The 16,901-nt window shown below is 41.8% G+C and overlaps 1 protein-coding gene across 2 annotated transcripts in view; it reads right to left on the bottom strand.

Annotated features, from left to right (window-relative positions):
* Nucleotides 1-16,901, bottom strand: part of ATP8B1 (ATPase phospholipid transporting 8B1) — a 111,912-nt gene that overhangs the window by 36,480 nt on the left and 58,531 nt on the right. For both annotated transcript variants that reach the window (XM_070512973.1, XM_070512974.1), the window contains 8 exons: nt 8,499-8,596; nt 7,057-7,170; nt 5,031-5,129; nt 4,855-4,916; nt 2,659-2,731; nt 2,480-2,550; nt 334-416; nt 56-214 (listed from right to left, as the gene is read on the bottom strand). In XM_070512973.1, the coding sequence (XP_070369074.1) occupies nt 56-214; nt 334-416; nt 2,480-2,550; nt 2,659-2,731; nt 4,855-4,916; nt 5,031-5,129; nt 7,057-7,170; nt 8,499-8,596 (759 nt within the window). The remainder of the gene's footprint in view (nt 1-55; nt 215-333; nt 417-2,479; nt 2,551-2,658; nt 2,732-4,854; nt 4,917-5,030; nt 5,130-7,056; nt 7,171-8,498; nt 8,597-16,901) is intronic.

Raw genomic sequence — 16,901 nt, 5'->3', positions numbered from 1 at the left:
CCTTTAATCTTCAATGTGGATATCAGATCAATTTCCCAAGAAACTGTGAAAGTACCTGCAAAAATGACCAATCCATGGCAGAAATCGGTGTTCCTAATTACACAGCCACGTAACAAAATTTTATCAGCATCCAAAGGAAAACTTGCGTTTCTCCAAGATAGTGTTCCTGTAAATTTATCCAGTCGGTTATTGGGTTCTTCACATTCAATTAAACCTTTAAAAAAGATATGATTTACATAAGTACTCACATATGAAAGATTTTCTGGTTTTAATTAATAGGAACTCAATCAAGCCACTAAAATTTAATACAAAGTAAGACACGTTTGTACAAACCATCAAATGTTGCCAACGAATTTTCTCTTTGAAGATATTGGTGTGTGATTTCAAGTGACATTTTGAACTTTAAATTGGTTTCTCTAAAGGGAGAGAAATAAAAAGAGAAGTAAACGAATAAATTTTGGAGTTTGAAAGGGAATATAAAGAAAATTGTACAAAGTAACATTAGGCATACCTAGAAGTGAAAGCTAAATAATTAGCTTTTTCGATTTCCAACTTTCTGTTCACCATGGAACTTCAGGTTTACATCAAGTTATCCTCTGAACTAGAGGAAAAACTCCTGATCAGGGAAATGTTGGTCCCCTTTGCTGTTTGTCACTCTGGGCCAGTATGGGAAGGACGGAGGCACCCACAAGTTTCCCTTCCTCCTTCTTACCAACTTAAGACTTAGCAACAGTCTGGTCTATCAAACTGCTGTTGAAAAACTTAGCTTCTAATATTTAATCACAATAAGATGATTGTACAAAACACGGTTGTTACAGAAAGTGTCTAGACTCTGTCAACTTACTATTTCCCATCATAACTGGATCCCAAGTCTTTGAAAAATAATTCTATCTGAGAAAAGAGGTGGTTAACCTTACCCCCAAAACTTGGCACGTCCCATCCACAGTGCAAGGCAAGGCACGTGTGAGAGGACACGTAGGGTCAGGCTGAGTATGTGCGCTCTGGAGAGCGATGCTGCCTTCTCACGATGGACGTCCTTTTACAGGCTTCACAAATAGAAGCTGACCAGTGGTTCTCAACTTTCCCATTTTGTCTGTTCCGACAGGGCATGATAGGATTTTATATCTTTGTAAAGCTTTAGAATCTCTCACTCATGAGAATAACAGCTGTTCTGTAGCTAAGATTGAACAATCAATCAACTGATTTATAGAGCAAAGAAAGACCTGCTTGTTAATCAGATGATTTCAGCTCTCCATAAAGGAGCTTATGCTCATCTAGGGCATGGGGAAAGGAGTTTATGAGTGGGCAACACGGGCACTAGCCTTGAGAGCCAGCACAGGGGAGCAGTGTCTCAACTCTGCCACTTATGCCACTTACTGTGTGACCTTGGGAAGACTACTTCACCTCCTTGTGCCTCAGTTTCCTCATGGGTAATGTGGAGGTAATAATACTACTCATCTCATAGGGTTGTTGAGATTAAATGAGCTAACACGTAAAGCTAATGCAACCTATAAGCACTCAATAAACCTATTGAAAACTAGTCAAAAACAGAACTTTGCTCTTTTTCAAGTGGCGGCATAATAACCAAAACCACCAATGGGAGAATTCAAAATTGTATATTGGCAAAGACTTTAAAAATCTGTTCTTTTTACTACCATATGATCCAGCTATCCCACTACTGGATATCTATCCAAAGAGCTTGAAGTCAGCAATTCCAAAAGTCCCATGCACCCCAATGTTCATTGCAGCATTATTTACAATAGCCAAGACGTGGAAGCAACCTAAGTGCCCATCAACAGATGACTGGATAAAGAAGATGTGGTACATATATACAATGGAATACTACTCAGCCACAAAAAAGAACAAAATTGTCCCATTTGCAACAACATGGATGGACCTTGAGGGAATTATGTTAAGTGAAATAAGCCAGATAGAGAAGGACAATCTCTGTATGACTCCACTCAAATGAGGAATTTAAACATGTGGACAAAGAGAACAGATTAGTGGCTACCAGGGGAAAGGGGGGGTGGGGGGTGGGCACAAAGGGTGAAGGGGTGCACCTACAACACGACTGACAGATAATAATGTACAACTGAAATTTCACAAGATTGTAACCTACCATTAACTCAATAAAAAATTTAAAACAATCTGTCCTTCTTTTCTGAAATAGATTATTATATGAGTCATTCCTATGTGTCTAGACTCTGCTCAGCAGTGTATGAAGGGCTCAGGCATACATTCTGCCAACAATCCTTGTACCTTCTCTGGAAGGTAGGGGAAAGGCAAATTTGAGAGCGCCACTTTACAGAGGGAATAAAACACAGAGAGGTTGGTCTACTAGGGAGACTGCTGGACAGCCAGCAAGTAGCAGAGGCACGGCTGGTTCTCAGGGCTTTCTGTCCAGAGTGCGCAGCTTTCGGTGTAATAAACATGCCATTAAAGGTCAGCTTTAAAACAGGCCTGTCTAAGACACGCTTACCCATCGAGCTCAGCCGTTTCCACATAGCAGAGGCTGTTAGGTTCAGAGCTGGACAGCAGCAGGATGTCAGCCTGTTCAAAACAAAACACACCAATGACACAGAGACCCCAAAGGGCAAAACTGAGCACCATGTCAGAGGAGAGAACAAGGAACGAGACACACAGAGCTTGCTCACTTACCGGAATAAAATCATTTTTTTTCAGACGAATGACATCTCCAACTTGAATCTCTTTCCACTTGGCAATTTTAAATCTAAATATTAAAAATAATGATAGTTCTATGGTTTTTAAAAAGTTACTGGCAAGGGACTTGGAATTATTCTTTCTGGAAGCCAAAGATTCTGGGAAAACATGCATAACCCAAGGAAAAGGTTTGCTAAAAGTTCAGCCATTTAATGATTAAGGGGTCATGAGAATCGTACTATCTTCTGAAGGAAAGAACAACGATGGTGATGACTTCGATGTTCTTTTCCTTCTGCATCATGTAATAAAGGGTCAATGGGGCTACTTAAATGTGTGGCAAGGAGATACATGCCACCCTTTTTGTTTTTACCCATGTCCTACACTCCCACCTCTCCTGTTCTCTTTCCTCTCTACGCTCCATCACCTGCTCGGTGCTGGTCCCAGGACAGGGCAGCATCATGACTCCCACACGGGCCACCTGGAATCCTCAGGGAGCTTTAGAGCTTGCCTCCTCTCTATTGTTTAAATTATCTTTCTAGTGAGTATGTACCACTTTTATAATAAGTCTAACAAGGATATTGATAAAATAAAATAAAAAGATTACTATCTTCAGTATTAAATTCCACAGGAAATACTCATTTAAATGTCTAAGAAATCAACATTTAAAAAAGTTTTAGAATATAGGAGTCTCTTTTAAAGGTTTTCACATACATAAAAAGATATGCCTAACAGATATTATGAACCTAGTGCAACTAAGAAACTTAATGTTTTTTAGAGGCAGGAATCCAATGACTATGCTTGTCCTCCCATTCATTTATAGATAAGAGACCTAGAGATTTAAAATACATTTTAAATATATCCTTATGCCTCAGTTTCCTCAATTTTACAAGAATTTAATGCACAATTTCTTAATCTCAGGATTTTTTTTAACTTGGTTTATCTTCCAATAAAAGGAATTATAGTTAGTTTATGTTTCAATATCTCTAAAATGATAAATTAGCAATTTGCGTGTGGGTCTCAAATTATAAACGAACAAGGTAAGCACCTTCTTGCCACAGTTCTTTGGGGGTATTAGAGGCAGTTCCATTGGATTCTTCCACTGTGATGTCCCACTGTCCCCTTGGGAGGCCCCTGATGTCCTGCCCCACAGATACCCAAGGCCCCACACAGGCTTGACCCCACTCCAGGGCCTGCCAGGGCCACAGCCCTGCCAGATATGCGTCCCCAACAGATATGCTGTCCCCAATTCAAGGCAACTCAGAGCTACTCATTACCATGCAGTTAGCCAGGTTGTGGGCTAAACAGAGCTGTGTGGGGCTAGCTATGTATCTTATCTCCATTCATGACAGTGACTCTAAGTTATGTAGAACAGAATCTATTTATTTGTGAGGGAAAAAAAGCCATCTAAACATATTTATAGATTGATGTAGTCTATATGCAATTAGGCACAGTTGAAGTGTGGATATAAATCAGGTTATTTTCCCCAGTGCTGACACATAAAAAGTCTTTGAATTAGACCTTAGTCACTATTTTTAGCCCTTGAATTTGTAATTCTGCCTTGAGGCTCTTGCGCAAAAAACAACTCATTACTGATCCCTGAGTTGGCACTTCGGTCACAGCTAACTACGTTAATTTAACAAACGTTTATGGAGCACTTCCTGCGTGATGGAGGCCCTCGTGGGCCCCAAAACAAACGCCATCAGGACAGTCTCCTCAAGAAACTTATAGTTCAGGACAGAAGATGGGACATCTACACAAATAATTCTAATAAAATTCAGATCATAATACGAAAAATGAAAAAAAATGCTCTGAAAGTTCAGGGAAGGAAGAAGTCACTTTAGCTGGAGAATTGGGAAAGGGGTCAAGACATTTGAGCAAAGCCCTGAACTGCATAAGTTTGGGAAGAGTAGAGAGGAGGGCAGCATATTCCAGGCTGAAGGAGTTACATCAACACAGGAGTGATGAGGACACAGAGCCCAATCAGGCAACCACCTGTAATCCAGTTTGGGTTTCGCCTCTGGGTCACGAAGAGGACGCAAAGTCTTAGCAAATTAACAGAGGCCTTGACAATGCAAGGTTAATGTGCTGATAGACTTATAAATTCTAACAGTCATCTCTAAGCATGTTTCTAGACCTATTTATACATTACATCCTGGTAACTAAAGTACTACAAATTAGGAAAGGCACAAGTACCTGCCATCTTTAATGACTTCACATGTCCTGTTGTTGATTTTGTTATCCATTTTATGGCGAGCCTTTAGAAGAGAGATGGGGAAAGGCTATTTTAGTAATCTCAAAATGTAAAGTATTGATGTGGAACTAAAATAAGCTCACAGCAGTGAGGAGAAAGTTGCAAGAGAAATCCTTACCACATCATCCACCAGGTCTTTGATCGCCGTAATGCCCAGCACCACAAGCAAGGGCACCAGGGTGGTGTACCATGCCAGGGTTGTGATTTGAGGGATTGACTGAAAGAAATAAAAAGGCATACATGTGTGCCCAGGAAGACACAGCCAACCTATAGATAACTGCTCATTCTAAGCTCGCTGATTCTAAGTCTGATCTCCATCATCACCCAAGTCTGCATCCTGCAGAGCATGCAGGGAAAGGCGTCTGAGCATTCAGCTAACTTCTTTCTCATGGCTCTCTCGCCAGCTTCTGGCCTCCTGGAACAGAGCCCAGAGGAGAGGAGCTCCTGAAATTGTCTCATTGTGACCTTAACTGCACACCAAAGAGGCTTTGTAACATGATACCTAAAAGAGAACAGCTCTAAACCTTTTGTGAAAGTCATAATCAACAGCGGGGAGGGCCGTAGGGAGCACTGGGGGGAAGCAGTCCTTTAACTTTTAGGGAATGCATACAGCTGGCTCTACACTGCTGGCTGCTCAGCCAGCGGTCTCTGAGGGTCCCATGATGGAGGCAGAGATGGTAGTAGGTAGTGGCTGCTTCTGAAAGCTAGTGATTGGGTGGGGCATCGCTGGGGGTACTAGAAGAAAGTGCTTTCTTCACGGTCGTTGCTCCTGGTCCAGCCAAGAAAGAGGCTGGCCTTGCAGGAAGCCCCGCCTTCATCCAGACAGCCTCCAAATTGGAATAAAGGATTGGGATGCAAGTTTAGTAAAGATCTCTTGTCACCATCCTATAACGGAGAGGTTAAATTGACAGGCCTTGGAGTCAAACTCCTGGATCCAAGTCCACTTCAGGCTATGGGACTTCGAGCAAGTTCCTTTACACCTTGCCCAGCCTCAGTTCTTCTCTACAAAATGGAGGCTAGGATAGTACTTACACTGAGTACAAGGATTAAGGGAAGTAACAGTGCAAATAAAGGGCTCAGTAAGGCTACTCCTATTATTCTAATTTGGACTGCTGGACCTTAAGAAAAGATAATTGGGGAGTGGTTGGAAGAGAGAAAGATCATTTCCTACATTACTGTCAATGCGTGGAACTCCCCTTTTCCCTGCCAGAAGGAAGTAAGGGAAAAGTAGCCCACTTATCATGCCACAGCACCTTAGGATTCGTAGCGTTTATCTCTACGCAAGCCTGTCTCAAAGGTCCCTCTTGATAAGAGAACCATCAGGTCAATAGGTCCTATATTCTACTAAATCTATTGCGTATCCATTTCTGTCTCGCGTCTTCTCTTCTCTCCACTCCATCTGTCCTCCGTCCCCCGAGACACACATGTTACCATTTTCATAAAACCTTACTGGGTAAATCCCAGCCGGGAGACTCTTTTCCAAACCCAAGGCTTAATGTAAAGAATCTGATAAACCAACTGGCCATGCCATCCTCTGCAACCTGCACAGCAGGTGCGAAAGGTTGGTGCTCTGAGAGGCAACTCGGGGGTGTAGAGCTCCCTGGATTATAACAACAGTTCCTAAAGAGAGAACATGAATGCTTTCCAGATAAGTGAATAATCGTTTGCCACAATTAAGAAAAAAAAAATAAATGCCTTTTCCAATGTAAAATCAGTTCACAAAAATAATCGACTGAGATTTATGACCAAAATATTAATAAAAATCCGTAACATTCTTGGAGAAATTGGGTATCTAAATAAAAAATAAAAGGCAAGCATAAAAAATAAATTTTAAGACACAAATAATTTTACAAAGTGAAAATCTTAATTTTATTCACTTCAGAGAAAGCGGTCTTAACGTTCACATCAGCGTGAAACTGAATTTTAAAAATACAGAATTAAAATACCATTTCCATTTGCTCCTTTTCCCTGTTCATTTAACAATGATTGAGCCAGTTCTGTATATGACGTATGTTCCCATATGGGCAGAACCCTGATATTAATGTAAAAAACTTTCAAGATTATTCACATTATATGTGTCCACAACTTAAACGTTATCAAGTCATCATAGTTCAAAATAGATTTAAGATATCAAACGACATTACCTGTAAGACAAGAAGGACCAGGAAGTAGAAATTGGCTGCTCTCTTAAACTGCTCAAACAAATTCATTGGTAGAAAGGTAAACACATTATACTTGTATGTTTTAATTGCATTATTCTGTTGGAGAAAAATAAGAGAGTCATTCTAAATGATGCCACACATTTATCACAATGTATACACATCTGCAAAAATCACTAAGCCCTGTGGCCCACAGTGACACGGGGACATAACTTGTCAGTCAGAAAGATGGTGAGACTTCCTTTAAGCTTTTACTTCTAGCCAGGCTTCCGAGTGACTCCCCTGGAGGCTTATGTCAGAGACGGTAACAGGATGCAGAGGCTTCACCTCAACGGGCTCTGCGGCAAGTCCAGCTGTGACCAAATGGATCCTGCTGTCAGATTCCTTGACTCCTTAGAGCTTCTTAGAAAATGGGCAAAGGAGACATCAACATGGGTGGCAAGCTGGAAAAGGGTCACTCTTATGTAAGGGGGATGGAGGCTACCGTGTAAGAAAGAGTAAAAGACACCGTTGTGGGTTGAATTGCGTGCTCAGAAGATACGCTCAAGTCCTAACCCGGATCCCTGTGGACACCATCTTACTTAGAAATAGGGTCTTTGCAGATGTGATCAAGTTACAGTGAAGTCTTACTGAATTAAGGTGGACCCAAAAACAGTGTCCACGGAAGAAGAAGGAAATTGGACACAGACAGAGACACACAGAGAGAAGCCCATGTGAACAGAGGCAGAGACTGGAGTGATGCATCTGAAAGCCAAGGACTGTCAGCAATCACCAGAATCCAGGGGAGACGCTTGGAACAGACTCTCCCGCAGATCTTCCAGAAGGAACCAACACCTTGCTGACACCTTGATTTTAGACTTCTGGCCCCCTGAACTGTAAATAATAAATTTCGATTGTTTTAAACCACCCAGTTTGTGGTACTTTGTAAGCAATTCTAGGGAACTTATAGACATCTCACAACATTTAAGCCCACACTTAGCAGGTGTTCTTTATCATATTTCAAAGGTAATAAGCATTTTGGAGGTGAAAATATCTTCAGTCTCTAAATCTATCACAGGCAGAGGAGGGGGAGATAAGTTATTAAGATTCCTTTCAAATTCGTATTACTTTCAAACATCAGGCTTCTGTGACATTATCGCATATTCGTCATAAAACATTTTAAAGAGAGCTTTGCACATACATAGGGACATTTTCAATCTACATGATTTTGTTTTGTTTTGTTTCAAGCCACTGCTACACACCCTCAGGGGAGTTAAAGTTAATGTGATGAATAAAAATGACATCCCATAGAACTAACAATGATTATCAAGAGCCCCAGGCCAGGGGTTACCTGGAAGGCCGGTGTCCCATGAAACTAGTAAGCACCATGGCTACTGGGAAAAATCGGCTTTTAATAAAGATAATGCAGGAATTTAAAATCAACTTACCGCATATTTGCTCTCCTTAATACAAAAGAATTTTGTGTTCATAAATTGAGGTTGTTCGTGGAAGCTTCGGTCATTTGCTTTGACTTGCCATGTAGAATCTTTAAAAAAGAGAAAAAAAATCCATCAAGCAGAAAATTAGCCTGTTGTTTTGGGTCGAATTATGTCCTTCCCATGTTCATATGTTGAAGGCCTACCCCCTATCCAGTACCTTATTCGAAAACAGGGTTATTTGAAAATATGACCTTATTTGGAAACAGAGTCACTGCAAATGCAATCAAGTTAAAATGAAATCATTAGAGTGGACCCTAACACAATATGACTGATGCCTTTATAAAAAAAAGTAAATTGGGACACAGAGATACGTATACAGGGAAGACAGCCACCTACAAGCCAAGGAGAGAAGCCTCGAACAGATCCTTCCCTCACAGCCCTCAGAAGGACTCAACACTGCTCACACTTTGATCTCAGACTTCTAGTCTCTAGAACCATGAAACAAGAAATTGTTGTCGTTTAAGACACCCAGTTTGTGGGGCCGGCCCTGTGGCCGAGTGGTTAAGTTCACGCGCTCCGCTTCGGCGGGCCAGGATTTCGCTGGTTTGGATCCTGGGTGCGGACATGGCACGGCTCGTCAGGCCAGGCTGAGGCGGCGTCCCACATGCCACAACTAGAAGGACCCACAACTAAAAGATCCAACTATATACTGGGGGGATTTGGGGAGAAAAAGCAGAAAGAAAAGAAAGGACACCCAGTTTGTGTTACTTTGTTATGGCAGCCCTGCAAAGTAATAAACATGTAACTTGACCAACCATTCATGGAACATTAGAATTCTAAGAAAGTAATCCTCATTTAAGTATGGCTCAAACAAAAAGTCCCAGAGCCCCCCAGAAGGTCACAGCTAAATTAAGTTAAACTATTTTTTCAAACTCATTTACTTGGTTTGCAAAATTTATAACCCATTAAATACTTAGTGAATGAATAAATTAAAGAAAAAGGGCATCACCGACTAATTCAACACTTCTGAGTCCTGATCATAGATCAGTGTTATGCACTGCTTTATCCTGATGGCCAACATCTGTCGTATTTCTAAGTTCATTTCATGTACTTAATGTCACATCTACCACTCAACTGCCATGTCTCAATTCCAGGGAACTTTAGAAAGTCCACAGCTTCTCTGTTGCTGGAGGGAACCATTCTTAACAGGTGTCTCATAAAACCTTCTCCGACATGCCAGAAGTCCCCTCTAAGGACGCACTTACAGACCTTCCGAATGAACAGGAAAGGTAAAGTTCACAAATGGTGAGATGCAGTTTCTCTCTGGCTCGATTCCTTTCTATCTCAATGGTGGAGTCCAGCATCTAACAGAAATTTTAGCCAAAGGGACGTTCCAACGTGGAGATGACTAACCTGGCAATCAGGCTGCATCAGCAGGGGAAAGAAATTTCCACCCCACCTGGTTCTTCTTTGCCCTTCTACTTTCGACTTCTACTGTCCCATGATAGATAGCTCTAAAGCTAACATATGTTCAGTGCCTACCCTGTGCCAACCATCATGCCAAATAGTTAATATCTCAATTTTAGAGGATCAGTAACTTGAACAGTGGGAGAATCAGAATTCAAAGTCTGGCAGTCTGACCTCCATCCACCTTACTGTACTGACTGAGCCTTCTTTTGTGACTTATGCTCCAAAGCACCCTGAGAACTCTGCCAGCGAGCCAACTTGGGAGGGTCGTTTACGAGTATAAGGTCAACCTTCCCATGGTTACCCAGTATGAGGCTGTGCTTGGTCTCCTAACAGGCAGGCATAAGCATGCCACTGCTGTGAAAGCTCGAGACAAAGATGCTACAAATTAGGAGGGAAAGTCCAGGAAGCTCCTCGTTGCCATTAGGGTCTCCACTGATTTGTGCGTTCAAGCTTCCCTCGTGTGACACACATGCTAGGCGGGCAAACCTAGTTTGGATGAACACTTCTTCCTCTACAAACCGACAAGGAAGGGAAATTAACAACTAGTGTGACACAACTATTTTTGGAGAAAGGAAAATATTAAAGAAGAGCAGTGAATTTATAAGTAGAGAATAATAAAATTATCCATCTTATGACTATCATTAAAAAAATAAAGATATCATACTTTTGAAAACATTGTATTTCATTTTTTTAAATGATTCATTTTCTGGACTTTTATTTTATAGGAAATACAGACAATATTGCAAAAGGAACAAGTATGGACTACTGAAGAATGCAAATAATTAAGCTTATTATTTTTTTAAAACCACAATACCATCACTGAAAATGTCTCTTGCATCATTTTGGCTGCCATTTATTGGGTAATCATACTTGTCGTGTCATTACAAATGGAAATGTTCCTAGCATCTTTCTAGCTGAAGTGCAATTTTGTCAAAATGGAAAATTAAAATGGAACTACAAAACAACTTGTAAGCATTATTATAACGTATGCAACCAGAACATTTCTTTCCCACTCAAACAGGAGATCTAAATGGAAGTAGGTAAAAAAAAAAAAAAAGATATTTGATAGGGTAATCTTGAATCCATTCTATTTTATGGCACTTTGCAAATGTATGAGCTTTTAATGGTTTACTTTAGCTCGCAGATGACTTGTGATATACCTCCAGTCATCAGTGTCCTAGAACACCCAGAGCTGCTGTTCTAAGATCCAGGAAGCCCGAGAAGGAAAATAGAAGACTCCTCGAGAAGGGAGAAAAGGCCAAGGGGAAGGGACAAAAATCAAACTCGGAAATACTCGAGAGGAAAGAATAAGCTGCCCTGATAATGAGCTGGATTCTCTGGGCCTCTTGTGGCTTTCTACATTTCCTTTCTAATTCCGTTCCCCCAGCCAGCAGTTCCTCCGTCTGTCCCAGTACCCCCCATCCCCAGCTAATTCGGACTACATGCCTCAGACAGAGGGTGGTATCCGACCTCAAGTAGGCGCAATAAGGGGTCGACCAGAAATGACCTTGGTCTGTTAATTTTACACTTTCAGTAACATCCTGGGGAGCTTGGAGAAAAGTAATCAGGATGTCTTCATCTATGACTTAACCACAGCAGCATTTCTAGTTAATTTCAGAAATCTGACTGCCATCAAGTAATCAATAATCCTATTTCCAACAAGGTTCCTTGTTTGGCCTAATTCAGACAAATCAGAGGCCAAACAAATTGACGCCTTCTGATTCTTTCCCGAGTTTTAACGCTTGAGCAGTATTTAAATCAGAGAGTATTTAAAAAAAAGGTGAAAACAGTGTTCTGTGGTCAAATACATTTGCAAAAGACAGCATACTGCATCCCTCTCTTGGACATTCATAGACCCACTGGTATATTAAAGGCTCTGAGAAGTCCTGTAGTAAAGAAACATTTAATTTTACTTAATTCAGTCTTTTCAAAATTCATGTGACCACAGGCACATTTTGTAAAATCACAGAACCCTTATTAATACAGTTTGAGAAGCGCTGTGCTAAAGCACAGGCCTTTAGGAAGGGCAGCAAAACAGCACTTGGAGATACTAGTCTTTTTCACCATTTGCTAAAGTACCCACTTGGAACAGAGAACTTTACTAGACACTTGGACCACAAGGCTAATTTATAGAAAAAGCAGGAATCTTGCTCCATTTTCTAAAATGGAAATATTGACTAAGAAAAGAGAAAAAATGATATATTTACCAGCAAAAAAGGCACCTTCACCACATGGCCCTTTGGTTAAAAGCTAGAAACATATCAACTAACAAGGGTGGTGCCTAGCAAAACCATCAACGCACGTGTCCAGAGATGCATTTAACATCAGCCAGCTGTGGCTCCAAATCATCCCCAAATCTGGTAACTGTATACTCAGTACATGTAAATATTGTTACATGATGTTCCAAGTGTTTCCATGGACACCAAGTCCTTTGATCATCGCCTTCTGGAAAAGGAAGTAAGCTTGGCCTGGCCTCTCATCCTCTCATTGCTGGTTCTGAATTCTTGTTTACAGACACATCAAAAACCAAAGAGCTGCATTAGTTGGTAGAAACTGTAGCAAACCAGTAGAGTAAAGAGATCAAAAGTTTAACATCAAAAAGAAAAAAACAAATAAAAAGAGAAATGGGTAACAAACACAAATAGACAGTTCACACAAAGGGAAATTCAAGTGGCTCTTAAATATGGGAAAAGATACTCAAGTTCATTAAAAAAACAAGTGCAGTTCTTCAGTGTGGGACAAATTTTTATCCTATCATGGCAGAATATCAGGAAAGAGTAAAGAATTTGATGGCACACTGGGTTGAAAAGAGGGTGGAAAAACAAGCCCTGTCACGTGGGTCCTTGGAGAGCAATTTGGCCATGTCTACCAAACTTTCACACACACACCCACTGACCAAGCAATCCACTTCTAGGAATGTATCCTCCAGGTCTATACTTGTGCACGGGAGAAATGGCATATCTTAGGGCTATTCAGTGCAGCCCAGTCTATCAGAAGGATTAGAAACAACCTAGATGCCACCATGAGCAGCTGGTTAAACATCCACACGATGGAAGCCTATGCAGCCTGCAAAAAAGAACCAGGCAGCTTTCTATGTTCCGATGGGGAAGATCTCCAAATTACACAAGTGACAAGAGCAGAGGGTGTCTACCATACTGTGCTTTCAGCTATGTGACACACAGAATTAATGTACAAGAGGAATGCACGCATGCACACATACTTGCACGTGTGTATGTGTATCTATGCATTTATAAGAGCAGGTGCTCCTAAGTATTCTTTGCACATACAAGTGTGTGTATATCTCCAGAAGGACATACGAGAAAGGTGGTCACAGAAGTTCCTCTCTGGGATAGGACACTGCATGTCTGAGAGACGGAAGAGGCAGGGAGGGCAACTTTGTTTTCACCTGTACCCTTCTATAACTAGATCTATTTGCACGTATTACCTTTTAAAAAAGTATGTTTGCAATTCAATTTCTTCCCTCTATAGGTTTATATATAAAGCAAATATGTTAAGTTGCTTAGTTTTCTTATGGTTATTATACCATTGTATTTAATATTAAAAAAATACTATTCTAAAAGCAGTGGGATGGTGGGTAGAAATAAATCAAGAGAGACAATATAGGAAAAGATGGAAATCTATGCAGTCATGGAAAAAACCCACAACTACATTCAACAATGAGTAAATCTTTAAAAATATCTTTGAATAAAGCCAGACACGCATAAATACATACTATATTCCATTCAAATCTTTCCAAATGTATGATTCCATTTATACACATAGTTTGAAAACACGCAAACTACAGTGTTTAGGGATATATATTTAGGTGGTAAAATTATACAGAAAATCAAGAGAGTTATTATTATAAAAATGAGAATAGAGGTTATTATCTCCAAGGAGGAAGGGAGAGAGGGTCTTCCTAGGGGGACTGCTACCATAAAAAACCTACTGCAGAGACTCAGTTTCCAAATTGGCAGTAAGAAAAACAAGAGCGCATTAGGTCTCCATGAGCAAGAGCTTCTTCCTCGAGGTTTGGTCATAAAATGACATTCCTCAAAAGCAAGTTCCATAAAACGAGACGACACAGCCTCATCACCCCTCCCCCATTACAATCATCCAGTGCAGGGACACCCCCCTACCCTCGACCGACACACACACACACTCTTTATTTTACAAGCTGCAAGTTCCCGTGGTACTCTTAAGGCTGAAGTGGCAGACGGCAGTTCACAGCTGATCAGAGAAAGAAAAGAAGTAGGCAGAGTGGAATTCCCACATGCAGTATGTGTCAACACTCAAAATGCATCTAATCAAGTGGAAAACATAGCTCCTAAGCATGATTCATGGATTTCCTAGGATTTACAGACTGCAGTGGACTAGCTTCATAGGTCTTTTGATTCCAGATAAAAATTCACTCACTGATGCTCTAGAGATCCACACCCTTAATTCCGAACTCGTCTCTGAAGGTACCACTTTCATCAGGCCTACAGCTCCGCTTGTTTCACATCCAATCTGAAGCTGAAGAGAGAGAACTTCCTCTGTACATCCTGATGCTCACGTGGTGATGCCTTTAAATCTTAACGATTAAATATTCCATCTTAAATACTGCCAACCAATGATCGTGTCACCCCTGAACAGAATTTTGAACAACAAAATTCTGAATTGGAAAAGACTCTGAAGGAAACGCAGTTTTGTATTCTCAAGTACAGAGAGCAAGCAACCCAGGTCTTTGAGGACTGCCTTTAACAAAGAGATAGCTGCGCATGCTCAGCCTACGTTCACAGGCATGCGCCTCAAAGGCCCTGACAAGCTGCTCTGTGAGTGGCTCAGCATCCCCTAAATGGTCTTGTTCACAGTATTACTTGGCTTTAAACAAAAAACAAAAAGAGTAATGACATTGAAGCCTCTGTCTGAATCATCTTCAATTCCAAAGCTGTAGAATCACAATTAGTCAGTCTAATACACCATACTCAGGCATCTTTGTTAACCTCACAAGCACTATAAGGTGGGCAAATGGGGCAAGTATAGCCCCAGGAAGCCCTGGTGCTGGCACATGACTGTGCCGTGTGGCAGTAGGCATGTGTGCTTATGGAGGGGTGGGGACAGGTACCTGAACTCACCCTCTCCCAAAGGATATGCCACTTACATGGGTGCAGCAAAACCCAAAAGTCAATCAACTACTCTCACTAAGGATTGCAGTCTGGGAACTAAAGCTCAGTGCTGTCTATTACCTCATGTTTAAGAATTTACAATTCTGTCACTTCCTAGAGACAAGGGAGCACCATTCTTGGTCATTTCTTAGCATTTCATCCTATATTTCTAGCCGGCTGGCCAGTCACGCCAGTGGATGTCCCACGGATATCCCAAACTCATCAGGTTGAAAACAGTCCTCTTCTTGACATACAAAGGGTCTCCCCCTCCCATTACTCATCTCCACAAACGGCTCCATTATCCACTGAGGCAGAATGCACTTTCCAAAGGTGGCCGCAACAGTATCTCCCAACCCGCAGTGTGACCTTGTTACTCCCTCATCAAGAAGTGGCATCTAATTTCCCTTCCCTTGAATCGGGCTGGCCTCAGTGACTCTCTTGCAACCAAGAAAACAGAGCACAAGTGATGCTGTGCAAATTCTTCTACCGGCTTCTGCTTTGATCTCTTGGGATGCTAGTTCTCCAAATGGTCCCTCTTAGGACATCCCCATGACAGCACCACACCATGCTGGGAGGAGCCTGAGCCATGTGGAGGTGCTCCCATCAAAAGACCCAATCAAGCCTTTGAGTTATCCAGCTCAGGTGCCAGACATAGAAATGAACAAGCTTCCAGATGATTCCAGGCCCCAGGGGTTCAAGTCACCTCAGCTGTTCAAGGCTTCACAGCTGAGGGCCCAGACATCCTAGAGCAGAAACAAGCCATTCTCACCAAGTCCTGTCTGAATTCCTGACTCACAGAATCCGTAAACATTGTGAAACGGTCATTTTAGACCAATAAGTTTGGAATTTTTTTTTATGCAGCAATAGATGACTGGAATATCCACTGGGGTGTGTAAGCCAGAAATCAGTCCTCAGGCCTCTTTTTACCTTGACCCTCACATCTAATGGGACTTGTGAATATCAAATCCTTAACATATACCATGATCTGTCCACTTCTCTCCATCCTGGCCATCTTGGTTTAGGTCCTCACCACTTTTTACTTGGATTATCGTCTACTCCCTTCTCCCCACTGCTGCCAACATGGGATTTCTACGATAAATTCATGTACCCAACATATATTTATTGAGTGCCTGTTATGTGCTCTGCATGGGATAGACATGGCCACCAATTCTCATGAAGCCAACAGTCTAGTGGGAGCGAGTTTCATTAGCCACATAGTCATCCAAGGACATAATCATAAATGCCCTCAGGGGTATAAAGGGAAGCGCAAGGGGCTCTAAGATCCTATAACAGGGAGTCTGCTCCAGGCTGGGGCTGGGAGTGGGGCTCAGAGAGGCTTTTCTAAGGAGGTGATGCCTACACTGAGACCTGAAGTGTGAGAAGGAGTGAGCCACAGGTGAGCGGCTGCCCTGGGCACTGTGAAGAGTGGCTGGAAAGTCATGGGGAAGAGAAATGCTTGTGTGAACTAGGAACTGAGGGTAGGACAGGATGGATGGAACACGGTGAGTAAGGATACAAGCCCCAAGCAACCAGCCTAGTCAGAAGAGAAAGACAGGGCCAAATCATATGGGCCTGAGCAGCCAAGGGAAGGTGATGGAGTCAGATTCCAAGTGGAATGAAGTCTTTTTCCATGATGAAGACTGGATTGATAAGACCAAACCTGGCTATGGAGAGGTCGTAGTGGGAGGAGGCCACTGCACACCTAGCCATGTTATTTTCAGCCCATGCTTTAATGGCTCCCTGAGGCCTTCAGGAGAGCGTCCAATCTCTTCAATATGGCCGCTGCCCCATCTTA

The sequence above is a fragment of the Equus asinus genome, chromosome 7 (assembly GCF_041296235.1).
Source record: "Equus asinus isolate D_3611 breed Donkey chromosome 7, EquAss-T2T_v2, whole genome shotgun sequence".
NCBI lineage: Eukaryota > Metazoa > Chordata > Mammalia > Perissodactyla > Equidae > Equus > Equus asinus.
The sequence above is the reverse complement of the archived record's forward strand: the minus strand, read 5'-3'. Positions and strand labels throughout refer to the sequence as shown.